The sequence below is a fragment of the Cyprinodon variegatus genome, unplaced genomic scaffold (genome assembly GCF_000732505.1).
Source record: "Cyprinodon variegatus isolate N-32 unplaced genomic scaffold, C_variegatus-1.0 Scaffold279, whole genome shotgun sequence".
NCBI lineage: Eukaryota > Metazoa > Chordata > Actinopteri > Cyprinodontiformes > Cyprinodontidae > Cyprinodon > Cyprinodon variegatus.
Window position 1 is genome coordinate 154,160 of NW_015150732.1, and position 20,389 is coordinate 174,548.

The 20,389-nt window shown below is 38.3% G+C and overlaps 1 protein-coding gene across 1 annotated transcript in view; it reads left to right on the forward strand.

Moving 5' to 3' along the window:
* The window catches only part of foxn3 (forkhead box N3), an 87,275-nt gene that overhangs the window by 47,561 nt on the left and 19,325 nt on the right, over positions 1–20,389 (forward strand). Inside the window, exon 3 of the mRNA XM_015383274.1 lies at positions 12,111–12,262. Within this exon, the coding sequence (XP_015238760.1) occupies positions 12,111–12,262 (152 nt within the window). The remainder of the gene's footprint in view (positions 1–12,110; positions 12,263–20,389) is intronic.

Consider the following 20,389-nt stretch of genomic DNA (forward strand, 5'->3'; position numbering starts at 1 on the left):
TTAAATCTAATAGCTTTGAGGCTATAAGTTATTTACTTTTGTGTGTTTTTGTCAGGCAGAAATTTATTTATACCCCCTTAGGGTGTAAGAGGTTAAACCTATAGCTAAAACTCTCACACGATCTGCCTCATTTCCAAATTCTAATAAATTGTTCCTGGACACAAGGTCCACCTCTGGTAAAAAATTGGTTAAAATCCATTCATAACATTTCAAGTGATTTCAAATCCTTTACAGAAGTAATTATGACGTAAAACCCTAATGATGTCCATTAATGTGAAGCTAGTCCGTTAGCGCCACAGAGCAAAACGCCCAGACTTGGTGTGCAGGAGACACTTTGACGGATACATTACAAGCAATAGAATATCTCACACCTTCAGCAAGTCAGACTATGTCTAAGTTTGGCTTTAGGGTGTTTTGTCACAGCTCAATGCTTTCTGAAAGTGATTCCCTACCTCAAAGATCTAGTTATGACTCTATCTGACAGTTTTTTTCTCAGTCAAACATCTTCTCTGTCTATAATGGTCTGATTTAGGACAATTTTCCAGTGTTTAAAAAAAAAAGAAATGAAAAAGAAATTGTTCCTTATTTGGCATTTTATGTCGCCGTGTCGGTGATGTGAGTCATATGTAGAAAACCTTGTTGTTACATGTTTCCATATGTTCCGTCTAGCCCAAAGGATGCAGTTTAAACATCTGTAAGCTGCTGCAGTTTCTCATAAAGTGGCAACATATCTCCCACTCTTTGGGATTTTAATTCATTCCAGGCTTTTTATCTCACTTTTTCTTCTTTTTGCTTTTTTAAGGACGGCTGTTTTGGCTGTGAAGAAAAAAAAAATAAACCAAAAAAAAAAAAGTCAAGGAACACTTTGCAGCAGTTAAATTTTACTCCACACCAGATGGGCAAAATCTTTTTTATACTAGCTGAACAAGAAAGGGTCTTGTTTTGAAAATGGAAAAGGTTTCATTCCTTAAAAGCATCTGTAAACGTTGGCAACTAGGCCAGACATTGATGTGTTTTGCACAAATATGATTTATAATTAAGAAATAAAAAGTGACAAGTGGTAGGGAAGTCCACATTAGCTTGGCATACATATGAAATTAGAACATGTCATCTGCAGACGTTCTGTTTTAAAAAGAGTCCTGCTTTGCTTCCATGGTTGGAAAATTGGCTGCGTTTACTGTAAGTCTCGTTTTCCAAAAAGAAGCATTATTTTTCCTGATTTCAGCTTAAAGTATGACCTAATGCTTAGACATCTGTCTGGCTCATACTGCACTAGACCTGCTGTCTTCTTTTAATTCTCTTGTTTCTATGTATAAAATGTTTACAGTAATAGAGGAACGTTGCAGCACAGTGGCTTAATCGGGCTTTGTTAAAGCATTTCCGCCACCTGGGACTTTCTCTTATTAAAGCTGTATGCAGCCATACTATTACGGCTCGTAATATAGATTGAGTCATGTTGTGCATGATCACACAGTGGATAACAAAGCCTCTTATACTGATGTTTGCATCTAGAGTGTAGCAGTGTGCGGCCTGGGCTTTATATATTATGTCTAATCTAATTTCAAACAGAGATTTGGTGTTTGTGTTAAATCCAGAATAGCAGAGGTAATAGTTTAGTTTAATATTAGCTGTTTTTTTATGTTCTATTGTCATTTTTCTCGCCAAAGTAATACCAAACTACAACGTTAAATATCAACCAAAATATGGGTTTGTTTCTAAATTGCTGCAATTCTCTTACTTAGTGTCATAGCCGGAGCATTTCTTCAATGATTCAAGCACAAAGACGCCATGGAGGGTTTTAGTTGGTTTGCTGTCATGTTGGTAGCATACCATTATTATTTAATCAGTTTCAAGCTGTTGTTTTACATTTTAAATATCTGGTCTGGTACTCTTAATCTGCAAATCTTGTGCAATTCATAACTTGCATTTGTTTATTCTAAATATATTTATTGCCGAATCTATTAATGTCAACCGTATGCTTACTTCTCTGTGTGTAGCACCTTATCAGCAAAATACATTCCTTGTACTTTTAAAAAAACTACTTGTGTACTACTTGTGCAATAAAGCTTTTTCTAATTCTGGGTGAAACCAAAAAATGTCCCAGTTGCTAAAAAAAAATAACATAAAAAATTAAACACTACCTTCTCTTTATTGGTAAAAAAAAAAAGAAAAGAATAAAAGTGCACACATATTGGTATGTCCTGCACATTCTGTGGAATAAGTCTCCAATCTTAAAAGCTCGCACACCTCCAAATTGCACATATAGAATGGATATTGGAAGACTAAAGGGCAGGTTTTATTCCTGCAGCAGTGTGTCACAGTGATTTTTTCGCAGATATTTTTGATTTATGAGCAATTTTGAAGCGTGGTCTGCGCTATGTTATTCCACGCCACAACACCAGAGGGACAATCACGAACTAGCTGTGGGTCTAGACACTGCCGAGGCGATGTGGGGGCAAGTTTGTGCAACAACGAAGGGACATGAGGGCGAAAAAGAGCGAGGATTCAAGGGGAAAAAAGGTCCCAGCGTTTTTGCGCACCTCGCTCTTCTAGCTGGTCCATCTTCACAAGTCGTTTTCCACAATGGCGGACATACAAACAAAACAACGCATACAGGAAATATGCATAATGTAGAGCAGATGTAGATTTGACCAATCAGAGGCATCCTGTCTGCAGTACTGTCTGTGATCACCTACAATTTTGGAGAGGTGCACCAGAGTGTCTGCGGAAGGGGCGGGGGCACATTTGCGTTCCTTGCGTTCACTGCGACACACACGCAGACAACCTGGTTTCAGAGTATAAATCAGCCTTAGGAGTAAAATGTAAGGTCTTTAAGTGAATTACAAGTTCTTAAACAGCAGCCCTAGTGTACTATCTGGACTATCTCAGCCTATTGTAATTTTTATCTTACTTGAATCACTCACAGGGGCTAGTTTTTAGAAGGATGGAGTCAGGATAATAATTAATGTTTATCAGTTGATTACACTAACAGTATAAACAGGAGGCACATTTATTTGCACATTTCCTGGTTTCCCTGCTTCCTGAGAAAACATAATCACTGATGCCTACACTCCTACTCAGTAGGAGGCAGTAATTCACCAACTGACTTTCCTTTTATGCAGCACCTAAAGGCTACAGTATCACCTAAACGCATCACATGTCCCCCAGTTCTTGTACAAACTCAGAGACAAAAAAAAGTATCTGCCTCTATGAGCTTTTTACCCTCACGTTTTTTTTGATGATTTATTTGTAAATGGTGTAATTTGGATTGTAAAACTTAAATATATTTTACATTTAATGATATTTGATATTTATTATTTATTATTATTATATTTACTACTTTTCATACAGTACATGCAGTTAAAATGAATTTAGTAGAGTGTCTCTGTGGTTTTTAAGAGTCAATTTAAGATCATTTTCAGTGCATGTTGATGATGTACTTACATACACAAGCCTCTTTTTAAGCCCCCCTCAATGTTCAATATCTCAGCCCACCTGAATCACTATCACAGAACCTTAACAAGAAGCAACCTCACTTAAAGCTCACTCCTTCCACCATTTCACACCATGGTTGTTATGGTATACAACGCTTTTATCTACATCAGACACGTAAAGATTAAATACTTCAGCCTGAAGACTGCCAGACACACGCTATCTAATTAGCTAGCTCAATTGCTGACAGGGGGTCTTTGTAATATGGCTCTATTGCTTTCAGCATGTATTTACAGCGGGTGCTTTTGGTAAGTGTGGTCACATGTCTGCTGTTATAAAGACCCCTGTGGTGCTTGTAATGGCTTTGGTCCAATCTCAGGGGCAGCTACGTTTGCACTTTGGTTTATCTTTTCTTTGCACCACATATCCTCACCTTTAGATCATGCCTTTTTAAATGACTAGTTAAGGTTGATAAAGATGCAGCTCGATAACAGTTTGGCCTTTTTTGAGCTGCATTTCTTCTTTCTTAGTGTCTGGATGAAGAAACCATATTTTTTATTATAAGTAGTGGTTCCTAAAGCTTTTTTTTTTCTTTTATGGGCCACATGTTAAAGCTCATGGTGGGAAACAGGTGGAAAACCCCTTTTAAGCGTTATGCAGAAATGCGCTGTTTTATTATAAAAGCCAAACTGACCATCTTTGATATAAATACATGCACTGTTACGCTCCTACTTCACACCTACTCACCATATTGGCTTGGTGAGTACAGTCAGGGTATTGATACCGTACACTTCTGCACTTTTAACTGATATACAGTATTATCGGGTCTCTGGATGGATATTAAATTGTTTAAATCTAACTTCAGAAGGAGAAAACCACACCACATATTTCACCTTACCGTGTACGAGGCTAAAATGGAAAAGTTGCCTCAACAAGACTCGTCTAGATCTCTGCTGTTCTTTTATAGTAGTAGCCATTCAAAATTTCCCCACTTTCCTTGGCTGCTCCCCTACAATTCCTTTTTAAGCATCAATCTTTGTACTAAAATATTCTTTCTGCTATGATTTGTGGACTTTAAGATCTAAAGAGAACCGTCATCTCCTGGTCAGACCCTGTAATTCAGTGAAAGGTTGGAGTCAGAGAAAAAATATGCAAGAGGGCATCACTCCAGTGGCTGGAAGTTGGAGCGGATTGCTGGGAGTTGCAGAGAAGTAGGTTGCCATTTGGCTGGTGTTTGACTGGGAAGGGCCGCAACTGTAGGATCTTTTAAGATTGTAGACCATGCATTTGGTTAAACCGTATAAAACAGAGGCGAAAAGTGTCTGCAGACGTGACGGGGTCTCTGGATCATTGCAACTTTAAGCAGGGATGGATATTTATCACAATGTTTAATGTCCTTTGTTGCACATAATACTCTGACTGCAACAATTATATTCAAATTAAATTGGTGTACAATAATTAAATTAAGTGTTGTCTTAAAACTTAAACTCAGTATTCGATCATGCTGTAATGGTAAAATCTGTTTTTTCACCAGTTTTTTTAAAAGCATTAAATAAGCACTGGTCTCTGTTCATCTCATGGTTGTGTGCTCAATTTATATGTTTCTTAATTCAATTATTTTCCATAAAATGCTTGTTTGTATTTTGGATTTAAAAAAAGACATTCTTTAAATTTTTATGTTTTGACAAAGCTGCCCTGCTGAAGCCCTGATGAAGGGAGGTAATCAGCCCAGTAGGGAGGAATTTAAATCCAAACATGAAACCACTGAGAAACACTTTATCAAACAAATCTGTTCTGTATTAGATTATTTTAGAATATGTAATAGTTCACTGTTTAAGTTAGCTCCTTTAAAAGAAAAGTGTCAGTTTAGGAGAGTTTATAATGGGCAAAAGTGTTCAGTAGGTAAAAAACTGCATGACGAGGGACTGGATTGATTTTACACCTGTAGGTTTCCTTGGTGATGCAGGTACGTTTAACCTGCCTACAAGTTTAACTATAGATTATATAGTAATATTCATATCGGTCTAAAATTGAATAAACAAATCCTAAATTTAAAAAAAGGCTTAAGTTAATCATTTAACTGAAACCTGTAAAAGCCACTAAAGAATCTAAAACAGCAAAGTAATGATTCCAATCATCATCAGTTTGGTGGTTTTGTTAACATCATGATTCAGCCCCAGAATAATCCGTCCCTAAAATGTCACTTATCACCCCAGTAAGACAAAATAAAATAGATATTTTCTAAAGTATTTATTAATGGTTGATCCTGTCCATGTATTTTAATAAATTTATGGTTTTAAGATGTTTTATTTTTACTAATCAAACTTATGGTTCAGACCTTAGTTTCCATTTCTTTTTTGTAGTTGGATTTTACCCAAATGGGATGAATTGACCCAATTGCTTTGGACTATTTTGATATGAAAAATTTAGAGTTCCAAAATTGCTGACAGAAGTTTAGGTGGATGAACAGGGTGAGGAAAAACACTTTATTGGAGGAGATATGAACATTTTATGCATAATTTTTTTTTAGGAAAATTATACCTGCCTTAGATTGGGTTTGGGTGATTTACTGAAAATAAAACCATGTTTGCACTTATTAACCAAAATGTTACCTGGTTCAAAAAAAAGAAGACCGGACGAGCTTATGGACAGAGCTTCTAATATAAAAATCATAGATTTTTGTCTGTTCATTTTTATTTAAAAATGCCCGTAGAGATAACCGTTACTGTTGTCGTAGCTCAGTGAATATGAAGCAGCTGGTTGGCTTAGCTAAGCATGAAGATCAGCAGCTCGTCTCACTCTGGCATAATTTGACGCTCCTGTGAGTCTCAGGGGTTAACAAGTTTGTTGAGGTGTAAAACAACAAGGGTGTATTTTAAAGAGCAAACTAACCTCTAAGTGCCACATTAGATGAGCAATGCAGTGGAACCAAGTTAGAACCACTAAGTTCTATGTGTTTTATTGGGATTTCATGTGGTACGTCAATACAAAGGAGGAAATGATTGGGTGGAGGGGGGAGGAATTATTTTTATAATGAAACCTAAAAAAAAAATATTGGGTCTGTGTCCATTTCTGTCATCAGGTCTTAATGTAGGGATGCTTTGGTTGCATGGGACAAAAAGTTCAATTTTACTTACTTTTAACAATAGCTTCTTAAACGTTTTCTCAGGTTGTGGAAAAACATCCAAACTCCAACCAGACATGGATGATGTTTGACGGTAACTGCTTGCTCTAGATTTTTTGATTTTGTTGTTTTTCTTTTAGCACTGGGGGATTTTAATCTGATTAAAACTATGAAAATGAAGTACATTTTTTTTTCCCTCTACAAAATTGCGCTCAATTTGTTCTGGTTGGATGCCTACAGTCGCATATCTAAGGAATTTGAAAGAGTTCAAAGGCACTTTAGCCCCAATTCCTTATATGTTCATATAGATTGTCAAACTTTTCTTTTTTTTGTAAAAGAAAAGATTGAGATTTTTTAAAAGAAAGCGGTTAATCTGAGCAGTTTTAGGCCCTTTGGTTAGAGGTCTGACAGGTAAATGCTCATGTGACAGGATAGGCCTGTGTGTAGGAATGCAGTAGCAGCACTGTGGCTGTAACCAGCAGGGTCAGTGGCAGCAGGACTTTTTAATATCTCCTATTTCCATGGAAGACCAGCCCCCACAGCTTATATAACACAGGAACAGATGTGCACAACACACAATCATCCCTCTATCTGAGTTTTTCTCTCTCTCTCCCCTTTCTTTTTCTCCCCTCTTCTTTCTAAATCACACCATAATGTCTCCCAGACATGCCTGTTTTCTTCATCACCTGGAAATAAAAGGACTGCTGCTGCTTTTAAAATGATTCCTCAGCCCGTCCCCCCCCTTCTTTTTTAAAGCGTTGTCAGATTTGGTTTCATACTTTATCGGGTCGGTCTCAAAGTAGGAGCAAACCTTTCAAAGTGAGGGATTATTTGTTGTGTAATCCTCCTCGTTCACTGTATGAAACTGTGGTTATGTGACTATCTTCAGGAACACGCTGGATGTGTGACACAAATGAGGACAAGGAAAAAAAATCTCATCCCAGTAGATGAAGAGAAGATGGACAACTGTTCTTACTGTACCAAGCAGTAAGAAACAGCTTCCTGACATCACCTGGGCTGCCGGACTCAACTTTATAACTTTATACAAACATGAAAACTCCCTTTTTTTTATCTTTACCCACTTCCATGAGGTTGCCTGTTGCCAAGGCGACTGCTATAACCCAGGTTACAGACCCTTCCTGTGGGATCCAGCGTGTGATTGGCCTGCCTGCCGAGGAGGAGGGGGGTCAATGGTTGGAGGCCTGGGATTGGCTAACCAGTTGGCAGAGGCAAGCCCCCCGCCCCCCCCAGCAGACAGAGATTCAGTAGAGAGCATTGATTTAATCGGTCGGCAGCCGGGCAGACAGCACTCACACATATAGATACATCTACACAAACACTGGCGGGTTGGAGGTGTTGGGGAGTGGGCCCAGTGGGGGTCACCTCTGTGGGAGTTTGTATATGTGTGTGCAATATCATGCTCTCCAGGAGAAGGCTGCGCTGGCAGTAATAGAAGCACTCCCAGGAGCAGACCACACTGGGTAATATCACACTCCCCAGGGAACTCACCATGCGCACACACACATTCCCACGTCTCACTATTTGTAGTGAGGACCATGTTTATACTCCCATTGACTTCCTTTGATTTCCAACCCTTTTTATGCCCCAACCCTGATAATAAACCTAAATCTAACAATTAACTTACTTGAACCTTACCTGAAATTAATTCAATTAGTCCTAAACCTAACCGTTAGCAAAAGGTCCGCACTTTGATACAAACGGTCCTCACTCTGATGCCATAACAAAAGCATGCACGCCCCAGAGCAGGGCTCAACACATCTGACATAATAATATAAAGACCCACACAGGCTACAAATCAACGTTTCCTCATATATTATATCTATTAGCTTCTTATATTATTATTAAAACGTGGAAGGCTGGCGTTGGCCGACTCATTTCTTTTTGATTGTGATATACAGGAATGGGGTAGAGGAAATCTATAGTCATCACTCATTAAAAATGACCCAATGTGTTTTTAAACAAACATGTCATCATGATAACGCTGCGTAAAAAACAAACAAAAAAATACAGACAATTATAAGAAATCTAAAGTAATATTTAGAATAATCTTAAGGAATTTCATGCAGTAAAAAAGTTTTAAGAGTCAAAACTCTAACGGAAGCGCATGTCACACCTCACTTTGAGTTCTCTTCTTGATCCATAGTACGATAAGTAGATTTAGGCTGCGTCTATGTGGCTTTAGCACAGCATATAGAAGAAAGAGCTTGACCATTTAGGTTACTGAAAGTTAAACTCAGGATTTTAAAATAGACTGGTCATCAGTTCTAAGACATTAAAACAGGAGGTATGTATTTAGTCTCTGCAGAAGTTTGGTCCAAATCTAGGTTATTTATATTTTCAACCGCCAATCAAAGAAATTTCTATGCAGAGTATTTTGTTTTTTAATTTCCATTCAAGTTTTACTTTGTTTTAAGTTGATCAAAGTTTTCTACAATGTATAATTAGAGCTGCCCAGCTTTCTGTTTCCCAGAGTATAAATATGGCATGACAGAGGCTCTGTTTAGCCACTGGCCACTAGACTGAATGAAAAAAACTTTTTGTGCCTGTTTACACAAAGGAAGATGGTGAGGGAAGTAAAAAAGAAAAACCTGCAAACCTTACTCTTGGTTCTAAACTGGGGTTATACAATCTCCATAGCAACTAATAGATGTTTTCTACAAGCAAATATGTTTTGTTTTAGATTGAAACCAGAGAAAATAAGCTATTCTTTAGTGGTGTGTCTAACCTTACTGACTTTAACTCGATGGTCAGATAAAACTAAAACTAACAAAAACCAGGAACATGTTGAGGACCACCTCATACCCTGGCCTCCTGTATGTATATATGTATGTATGGACTACTGTATATATGTATTGACTACTTTATATATGTATGGGCTACCATATAAAACCTCGAACTTGAAATGCTATTCCTGACATTTTGAATTGAAAAAGCTTCCTGGGTGGGAAGTGAAACGTCTTTAAACTTGGAAAAAAAGTCCAGTGGATTGTTTTTCTGCTTTCTTTTGGAACCACATCATACCCACTGTGAGGCACGGTGGAGGGTCAGTAATGCTGTGATGCTGGATGGCATAATAAAAAACATTTTAAAGATTAGAAATGGCTCTTTGAACCAGATTATGAACCAGAACTTGTGGCTAAAATAACAAATTAAAGGTTCAACAGTGAGAAAAACAGACCACCTTTCATTGAGGGGTTGAAATGAAAGCGTTAAAGCAATAATTAACTTAGAAAGTTGATTCAGGAATTAAAATAATAATCTGATATAATTTTCACTATTTTTTTTTGTCAGTATAAACAATGATGCATTTTTTACAGCTGTTTCTGGTTCATGAAAAGCAGCACTGTCCAGTTTCTATTTCTGGTCATTTATTACATCATATTTTCCTTGCTGATCAAACAGTCAGCAACGTATGTTCCTGATGACTGACTAGTTTCGACTCGAACTGTCGGCTTTAGTGTGCTCTTGTGTTAGGAAAGGTATGTTTATTTTATTATTAGCCACATTATCCTTTTCATTACTGAACAAAGGCTACAGACTAGTTTTGTCACCACTTTAGCTGCATAATACCAGCCAATGAAGAAATATGGTTAGCCTTAACCTGTCATTTCTGAGTGGCTCCACCTCTGCAGCACTCCGGGGCGAATGGCTTGTTAAAGGTATAGTGGAGGATTTTTGCAAAGTTTTGGAAAGATTTCCCATTGAAAATAAAAATGCACATGTACAACCCTGTACCTGCTCCCGAGAGAGAACGCCTATTAAACGCATGCAAGAGCATGCACAAAGTTTAAAAAGTTGCAGTTTGCATCGCTCATACAAGCTTACTTTCCAAAATAAGAGTTGCAATTTTTTCCACTATGTCAGACTCACCACATGTAATTGAAAATGGGGATGAGCACGTAGGACGGCCTTACATAAACATATCACCAAAATGATTGACAATTAGGAAGACCACTTATTTCTGCACTATACTTTTAAGTAAAATGGCTCCATTTTACTTAAAAGTATCACAAGTATTTACTTAAAAGTAATGCAAAGTATCATCTTCATCACAAATGTGCTTTACTGAGCCAATAAATGTGTTTGCATCAATGTTTTTTTTATGTATGTATGTTTTTTATGTATTTTAAAGTTAGATTAGTGGAGCTTGATGAAAACGGCCAAATTCGAATAAACATTTTTACTCCCACGTATGGTTGTTTTTGACCTTTTCTTAAAAAAGAAACGCTAAAAAAAAAAAGAATATGCATAAAAAGAGATAGCAGATCGCATTTGTCGAATAGGTTCTGACTTAGTGAATATTTACCCCAAATGACTGAGCAGTTATTTCTACTTCCGTTGTCCCTTTAGAATCGCATTTCTCTCTCCATGTCTCCATATGGCTTGTAACATAACTAACACTAGCTGGCGTAATAAAGTAAGTGCAACTTGCTCTCCTCTTCCTCTGTTAAAACAAAAACAGCAACTAGATAGAAATAAACATAGTCTTAATAGTTCCACTTATTGAATCGTTATATTTAAAACGACCAAGGGTGCCAATACCGACGTTAATGCCTATATATGGTGAATCCCTAAGTTGTCTTCCTAAGGATAGTCAAAGGAGAATGGTCTCTGCATGCCAGTGAGTGCTGCCAGCAATGTATTATGTTGCAGCATCTGTGGAATCAGGTTGATTAAAAAGAAAGTCTATTTTCAGACTTGACCTACAACTGTATTTAGTCTTAAATTACCAGATAAATGGCTGCTTCTGATGCAAAATGCATGAAGGGTGTCCACAATGGTTAGACTTAATGCTTCTGACCCATGAGTCGTTTCTCTCTCTGTAGATTGCTTGTTAAATTTCCAGACAGCAGAAGTCTACAGTGGTGACATCTTATCCCTCCCCTGCACCTATCACATAACAGCTTGCTGCAAAGTGATCCGAACATGACGACTAACACGGGGTTCATCCTCCGTCCCGCCACATAACGCTTAATTTTACCGCTTCCTGGGAAAAAAGCACCGAAGGATGGAGGACCGACAGACGGGCCAGCCAGAGAGTTTTCATCTCGCTAACCAATAAGCCGGCTTCCCTTAGAATATGAGCTGACAGCTTCATTAGGAGAGTGGTTGTGTTTGAGGGGCTGCTTTGATCTAAAAATACACACAATCATCGCCTCTAGAGTGGAGAAAGTTAAAGTTTTTCCGTTCGTCTTCAGAAGCTTTGTGTTTTTTTGTTTTGCTCAAGGAGAGGCTGGGAATGGGAGAACACAGCGCTGTGGCATTGAGGGTGTGTTAGTTTTTCCTATTTAGGATCGTTCTCTATTTGTGGAATATGGGAGTTTTAAATGGCAGATGTGATCTGGGGAGAGCCCAGGCAGTGATCTATCACTCTGCTGATTTTCTTGTCTTTCCCTCAAATGGGAATTCAGTGTTATTCTTTCAACAGGTGGTTTGCTGAATATGGACTCTGATCAGCCTGCTGTGATGGTTCATATATCCTCCAATAACGTGTCTCTTCTTCCCCATTCCCTTCTTCTCTTCTGTCCTTTAGAGCATAGGCAAAGGCTCCCTGTGGTCCATAGATCCGGAGTACAGGCACAACCTGATCCAGGCGCTGAAGAAGACGCCGTACCATCCATACTCACCCAGCCTGGCCACACCTTCCACCTCCCCGCCCACCCTGCCTCCCACGTTTCACCACAGGTAGGAAACCAACAGAAAACAGCTGGGATCTTCGGATCTCCATCACAGCTGACCAAGGCTGTATAAGGCTTTTGATCACATGATTCATTTTGAGGCGCCGCCGCCTGTCAAGCCCATCAATTACTTCACCACAGAGTTGCTCTGTTTTATATCAAGCTTCTATTACATCATCAAAGATTCTTCTTGAGTTTTAACCCTTTATTTGGGTACCTTGCAACTCAAAAATATATCATGACTCTAATAAATTTTAGTTTGCTTGATGACAGAGGTTGCCTTTCCCGGCCGCTGTGGGTAAAGTCAACTTCTGGAGCCCCAGCCCAGCAAAAGCAGCTCTAACTTGGTGCAAAGTTTGCTTTAAGTTCCTACCAGAGGGATTCACACCTTCTCTACATGTTTTCAATGTACAAGAAACATGATTGTATTCATCTCTAACTTCACTTAAAAAGCTGATTGGAAAGTGGAGGGAAAATCATACATGCATTTTAAGTTTTTTGGGGAAATGGAAATATAAAAGGTAGTTTTATTCAGCCTCAAATACTTTGTAGAACTACCTTTCTCTTAAAATCCTTCTGGGTAATTCTGTACTCGTGCAACATCTAGAGAGCAGTGTTCTATGGAGAATAGCTCAGGACGATCAGGAGGCCTCTATCAATATGAATTTTTCAGTTTGCCTCAAATTGTAGGTCTGTTCTTGGACTAGGCCAGTCTAATGCATAACTCTGTCTCGATTACACTGTTTTAGGTCTCGCTGCATGTTTTGGTGTCTACTGTCCTACTGGAAGGTGAACCTTGACCTCATTCTCATATCATTTTACAGCCTTTAAACTAACTTCAATCTCAGTGCTGGAGGGAAAGACGGCATCCCACAGCATCATTCTGCCACACCCATGTTTTTACAGATCAGCTGAATTAATAGGGAGATTAAATTGGTTGGATCCTATTCACTAACTGAGGGACTTAAGTGAATGTGTGAGATTGTATTTATAGATAATGGGGGAACTGTTTTACATTTATTTTCTGAATGAAAAATACACTGTTAGTAATAGTACTAAGAAACAAAAAGCTAAACCTGATTAACATCCTGGACTGACCACTTTGAACCTGATGAATGCAGGGTGAATGGTATAAACCAGTCTGCTACTATAAACCAGTCTGTTGTACCCATTGAATTAATCCCAGTTTTTTTTTTTTTGTTATGGGAACATTTTTATTCAAAGTAAAACAAAAACCTAAAATTAGAGCAAAAAAGCTAGAGGAAAGCACTGTTTCTAATGTGCTGTTTCAGTGTAGCCAATATGTGGAGAATAAATATGGCTACCTTGGACACTTGGGGGATTCTTAATTCATTAGGTTATAGCTGGAGCCTTTGGTCCTGTTATTAATTGATGCTCTTAATCAGGAAATAAAAGCAGAGAGTAGAGTTTTTCTTCTCTGTTCTCATATTTATGTGCAACAAATGTTTGCTTTTGAAGCATAAGTTTTTCCTCTTGGACACCAGGCATTGATTACAGGTGGAAAAACGAAACCGTTTTTCCATGATAAATGATTGGGACGTACGTTTCTTCTGGAGTGTGTCTGATTTAAGTGGATCTTCTAAAATCAAAGACCACCAATCAAGCGAGGCTTTCGGTGCCAATATCCAATTATAACATAAAACCTACAGCGTGCATTCATCTCCTGCTCTCTATCCTCTCCCCATCTGTCGCTCCCTCTGCATCCACTCGCTGCAGGCGTCAGAGCTGACCTGCTCCATCCTCTCCTCAAATCTTTTTTTGCACGCTGTTTTCATGCAACAACAGTCCTGTCTTTCTTCCCCCTCAGGCACATCGCAGGTAAAAAAGCCCCCTTTTTATTCCCTTTCTTCTGAACATGTTCGCTCCATCAGCCGCGCCTCCTAACCCCCACCCCACCCCGCGCTCAGCATCTCCTCCGGCATCTTCTACACCTCCCTCTCTTTTCTCTTGTCTCCCCTCTTAATGTCCCACACACCCTCCCGTTCATCCTCAGGCATACAATGCAACTGGCGAGGCAGCCTCCTTTTCATCTTCTTTATTTATCCCTGTTGTAATTTATCTCTTCTTTCCAGTCGTTTTCCTCTCCCTCCATCACTTTATCATTCAATTAAATCCTCCTTTGTCTATGCTCACTTTTCCACACACTCCTCTCCACAGTGCAGCAGCATCCTCTCATCCTCGCTTTATGACCTCTCCACCGCCCTCCATCATCCCCTTTGCTAACTTCTCAGTGTCCTGCACCTCCATCTGTCCCTGCGGATTTGTCAGAGATCGGTACCATTAGTTTTTTGGGGTTTTTTTTCTCCCTCTTGTCTTCAGCTTCTTCTCTTTCCCTCTGTCCAAACTCCCGAGCAGCAGCCCTCCAAACCCCTCCCCTGCTGATCTGGGCAGGTTGGCTCGCAGAGCCAGCGGACTGTGTAAGACAGAATAATTGGTTCACCATAAAATGTAAAAGTGTCATTTTGAACAATGAGGTATGTGGAAGTGGAACAAATTGGAGGCTGGATTCGGAACATGGAGGGGGGGTGGAGGTGGGAGGCTGTTCATTTGCATTCTGACACACACAGAGGGGAACGGCAGAGGGAGAGTAAGGGGAACTGGAGGTCCCTGAGTGATGCAGCACGTGCAACTGTGTTCACCTCAGTTACAGTACGCAATTATTTTATTTATAAAACGCCCTTCACAGGCTGCTGTAACACGAGATGTCTGCCTGTGCCTCAGCTTCACCCACTCCTCTGAATGAGTCTGTGATAGAAATCACCATTAAAGCAGCAAAAGGCTGACAGTGAAATAAGAACAAAGAAACTTTAAGTGCGGTTTAAAAAGTATCCGCCCCATCGGCACATTTATTGTCCTTTAGCTTTGTTTGAACTTAGATGTTTAGTTAAAAAAAAGACAGATTTTATAGGATGATTTCCTTTTTAGGATGGGAAAAGCTATATAAACCAACTTGGCACTGTGTGAAAGGTAGTAGTAACTGATGGTGTCACGCATGGTGCCAGCTGTTGCTATCACTTTTTTTTTTTAAACAGCTGTGTGGAGATTTTTGCCCATCATTCTTTGCAGAAACTTTTGAAATCAACCACATTCAAACCAATCAATCAGGTTTATACTGTTACTGGACTTTGACTAGGCCACCCATAAACGTGCTGATTTGCATTGTTGATCTCCTACTTAACCCACTGATATTACACAGGATCTTCCTGTAGAGAGCAGAGTTCATGGTTTCATCAGTTATGTTTAAACCATTTTACGCTTACCACCACTTAGGGCTGACTTTATGTTTGGGGGCTGCTTAGTTGTAATCAAAGTTTTTACCGGGGTTTCCCGCAGATTCTGAAGGTTTCAATCACTAACCTTAGACTTAGGGAGAATTGTGGCCTTTTATTACAAAATTTGGATAACATGGCTTGTATTTAGCATCAAAGACTGATAACACAGCTTCTCTTTAAGGAAAGCCAACATTTAGCACATGTGGCAAAGCATTTAACCTGTGCTGATCTCAAAATGCAATTCAGCAACAGATCTTCATCACACGATGGATCTTTATCTGTATCTCTAAGTGTCAAAACCTTAAACCTCAATATTTAATTTAGATTGACAAACACATAGTTGAGTAAAACTTTTTGAACTAAACATTTCATCCTGTTTATGAATTGACTTGAAGGATTAAACAGTCCCACCAATGAAAATACCAAGTGATTAATGCATTTGCATAAGGCCCACCCTCTCACGACGCGTCAGTAAATAGAACATTTTGCTACCTCCATCTAACCATAAGTTTTGACTGGCATCTGTGTCTCCAATAGAAAGCAATTCCCAGAGCATGATGCTGCCACCACCATGGTTTATAATTAGAACTGAACAGCCTATATGATGGTTTAATTGTGGTCTCATCTGACTTGAGTTTCCCCTTCCACATATTTTATCTCCTACATGGAGCTAAAACTAGAATGTCTTATATTTCACATGGCTCTCTTTTGCCTCTTTTTTTGAAAAGGTCAGCTGTATCCCATATTGCCCAATAAGCAGTGGAGTGGAGCTGGTTCAGGCTTACGCAGAGTGCCCAACTGTAAATCATTATAACTGCACTCTGCTGTTCATACAGTATTGAGTTCCAGGTGAGCTGCTCTGCTTCTCACTGACCAGCAGCTTTCTCAGCTTCTAGGGATTTGTTACTTTGAGATGCTTATTTAAACAGATCCTCTTTCCCAACAGAATAACAACACTGCATTTTTAGGAGGGTAATACAAAGATAAAACGACGCTCTCACATGTCACTTGCAATGTACTAAATAACATTTCCAATTCAGCTAATGTGGGGAAAGATTTTTGTGTACAACGACTTTTCTTCACCTGCAATTTTCAGTGGCTGTTCCTGACTTTCTGTTTCTGTTCTGAAGTTCTCTGCCCTCTATGTTGGAGATGGTCACAATGGAAACTGCTAAGCTGGATTCTAATTTTGGGATGTAAATACAAAGATTTTTTTTTTATTCTACATAGATTGGATTTATAGGTCCTACTGTCTGATAAAATATTGAAGTTCAAAAGTACTACATCATTAAATGTAACTTGTATGGGTTTTTTTCAGTGAGTTTTAGAGGCAGATAATGAAAAATTATCTCCTGTAGAGGTTTGTCTTAAAGCAGATATGGAAAAGCCTCAGACTGAAGACACTGTATGAGAGTCTGATGAAGAGGATGCTCAGGGTGGTCCACAATGTTCTTCGTTTAATGACAAATTGTCTTTGTAAAGATTGTTGAATCATCTCCTTGAGTCTTCTTACGTTTCCAACAAAGAAATTCTGGCTGAAATGTATTAAATGCACTGGAGAAAACAAATCTTATCTTAATGACAGTGGGGTTGTTCGCTTGTGTGTTTAAACTGAACGCAATTTTGCAGCTGGAGCGAATTCGCTTAAGAGTAGTAGGTGTAGGGTTAATATAAACCCTAGAAGGACTGTGTCATCCTCCCTTACCTCCAGCACAGACACAGGCCAGTTACTGCCAGTTTTTTTTTTTTTTTTTTGTCATTTTAATCCTTCCAAGCTCCCCTAGATGTTTGATTCTGGCGCATATTTTAAATGATCAAAATGCCAAATTGTCTCCATTTTGATCCTTTGCTTTTTGAGTATAATGAAACTTATCTGGACTCCATCATTTGGTTTTTTTAATATGCAAGTAAAGACAATTGAAGTTTTAGCTCTTATAAAACAGACCCAGGTTAAAAGAGTTGCCCCTAGATAAATGACCCAAAATTTTATAGTTGTGGAAAAACTATGTGAAATAAAAAACTTCATCTCAAAGATTAAATTCTTTCATTAAATGATCTGATTAAAAATAAAAATAAAAACACTTGTTTTTATAGATCTCATTTGGCATAAAAAAGAACCTGGTATCCCCTATTCCTTCTCCAGCTTTCACAAAAGCAGGTTGCAATAGTTTTACTAATTTCTTTTTGGATAAAGTTTTTGTAATCAGGTCATGCATCTCATTTTCTTTTTTAAAGTTACATGGTCAATTTAATAACTTTATGGAGAAAATTATGGATATTTATTAATCAGGTGTCTGTCATTTTCACTCTACAGTAATAGTTTTGTCAAAAATGTCCGGGGAAATGTTTAATGGCTGCCAATTTTGGGTAGTAGACTGTTTTAGTAGTATCAGAACTACCATCTAGTTTCAGTTCTGTTGACCACATCATTAGAGACTGAGTGAATTGTTTGGTTTCTACTGTGCAGCTTTAAAATGTAAGTATTTGCTCTTGTGGGGTCCCTCAGGAATCCGTTTTGGGGCCTATTCTATTTTATTATATACTTTGATTTCATGTCAGTTCAATGCATTGAATATCTCTTATCATCCATATGTGGATGATATTTAACTGAATTGTTCTGTAGAACCTTGGAGATTTATATATTACCTTAGCCACAGTTTGATAGAATTAAAATAGCTTAAAAAAACAAGCTTTTCCAGCTAAATGCAAACAAACAGATACCTTCATTATTGCCCAAATGACAGTGTGTATAAATGAAAAGATTCTTAGATCTTCGGTTGTCTGGGTTTATAGCTCTTATGGCTTTGCTGATATGTTTTTATTTGTTTGTTTGGTTGTTTGTTCGTTGAGGAACGGATCAGCTAGATGTGGGCAGAGTTTTGTAATTGGGCATATTACTCACCTGTGTGCGTGTCTCTGGGAGAGAGTGGGTGAGTGGGCTGCAAATGTTAACTAACAGCATCTTAATGTTTTGGAACATTGTCTTTAATCTGTATAAAATACTGGGGTGCTACTACTGGCTGCTCTTTATTCTTTGATCACCATTCCAGAAAATTGGTCTGAAATTGTTTTCGTCACTTGAGGATCATTTCAAAGTTGAGATTATTAGTGTCAAAATTGAATTAGAAATGGTAGTGCATGCTTTTGTATCATCTCTGTGGGACTGTAGTAATAGTCCTTTTTTTACGTGTCTCAGCAAATTAGCTTTAAATCACCTTCAGACAGTCCAGAATGCAACAGCAAGAGTATATATGAGGACAGACAGAGGAAATTCTCTTCCTGTTCTGACCCTCTTGCATTGGTTCCCTGTACAGTAAAGGATAGATTATAACATTTTGGAGCTAATGTTCAGGGCACTTCATGACCAAGCTTCAAAATATATCCAGATGCTCTCAGACTTCAAGATCATCTGACCAGAGGTTATTGGTGATACCAAGGACTCAACCCAACTCTAAGGCTCTGTAACTTTCTAGCTGTCCTGCACAACTTCCACTGGCTCTTTTAAAAAGCAGTTAGACATTTTCTTTTACAATCTCTTGTTTTATCTAGATATCTTCATTTATCTCCAAGTATATCATTGTTTATATTTTCTGATGCACTATTTGATTCTGTCTTTTTAAATGTGCTTTACAAATACCTCTTGCTTAATATTTGAGAACTGATGGCTGAGTTTTATTTGGTATAGGAACAAGGCAAGACTTTGAACCAGAAGGTATCTAGGGCGGCCTCATTCCCATTCAGTCCCTCTGCTTGCTTTGTCACTAAACTTCTAGAGACAGACAGGTTAAAGGTAGAGACAAAGGGAAGGGTAGAGACTTCCGATCTGGTCGAGAGCAAATGCAAAGATGCAGAAGGCTCCAATGCAGAGGTGAAAGTGAAAAGCATTTGGGGTGTGAGAGGGCAGCCTTGGTCTAATGAGGTTAGGATCTCTATTTAACTTTGGGCAAAAGAGAAGGAGCTTCTTTCTAAACTGAACCCACTGAAGAATCTGTTTAGTTCTTTGGTTCTTTTCTGACTTCTATCCGATTGATCTTACTGTAATCTTCTTCATTTTTCGCCTCACATTTTAAAGTTTGATCTTGATAAAGTCCATCACACCTCAGTAATGTCCTGTTTGGATTTTTAAGGACAGTTATAACAAAGCTTAGCCTCTTTAGTCCTTCCACTCTAATTGTGTGGTGATTTATTTAAAAGTGACACCTACTGTTTTTGAAGAGTTTTGCCGTGGCTGTTAGTGAGCTACAGGGCCTTGAAGCAGTATTCATACTTAAACTTTAGCTAAAAAAAGTTCCAACTAAAAACTTCAAACCTTCTTAAAGTGATAGGCTGAAATAAATAATAAAATAGTTGGAAGTAAAAAAAAAAGATACGTGCCAGTAACCTTTGGCATCTAGGACAGAAGTCCCCAAACTTTTTTTGTCCCAATTTTTCTAAACAGCTTCAGCATCTGCCTAGGGACCCCATTTGCAAGGTAATAAAAACAATAGATAGAATAGAAAACCTTACAACGAACTGTTGATTACAAGACCAGAACAAAATAAATCAAACTTCTCTGAAATGTATGTAGTCAGTGGTTCAATTTTGTTTTGATTGCCTTCCAAAGTTAAAAAAAAGTCAGACTCACATTAGTTTGCTCTTTTTTTTTAAATATAAAAAATTATAAAAAATAAAATCAAAAATAATAATTATGTTTTTTTTTGTTTTTGTTTTTTTATTAAAAAAAGAAAAAAATTATTAGTTTACTTTATTTTCTTGCATTGAAAAAGCAATTTTTTACTTTATGCCTTTTTTTCCTCTCAATTTTCTGGGGCCCCTCTAGTGCCCCCTGGTGGCCCCCACCT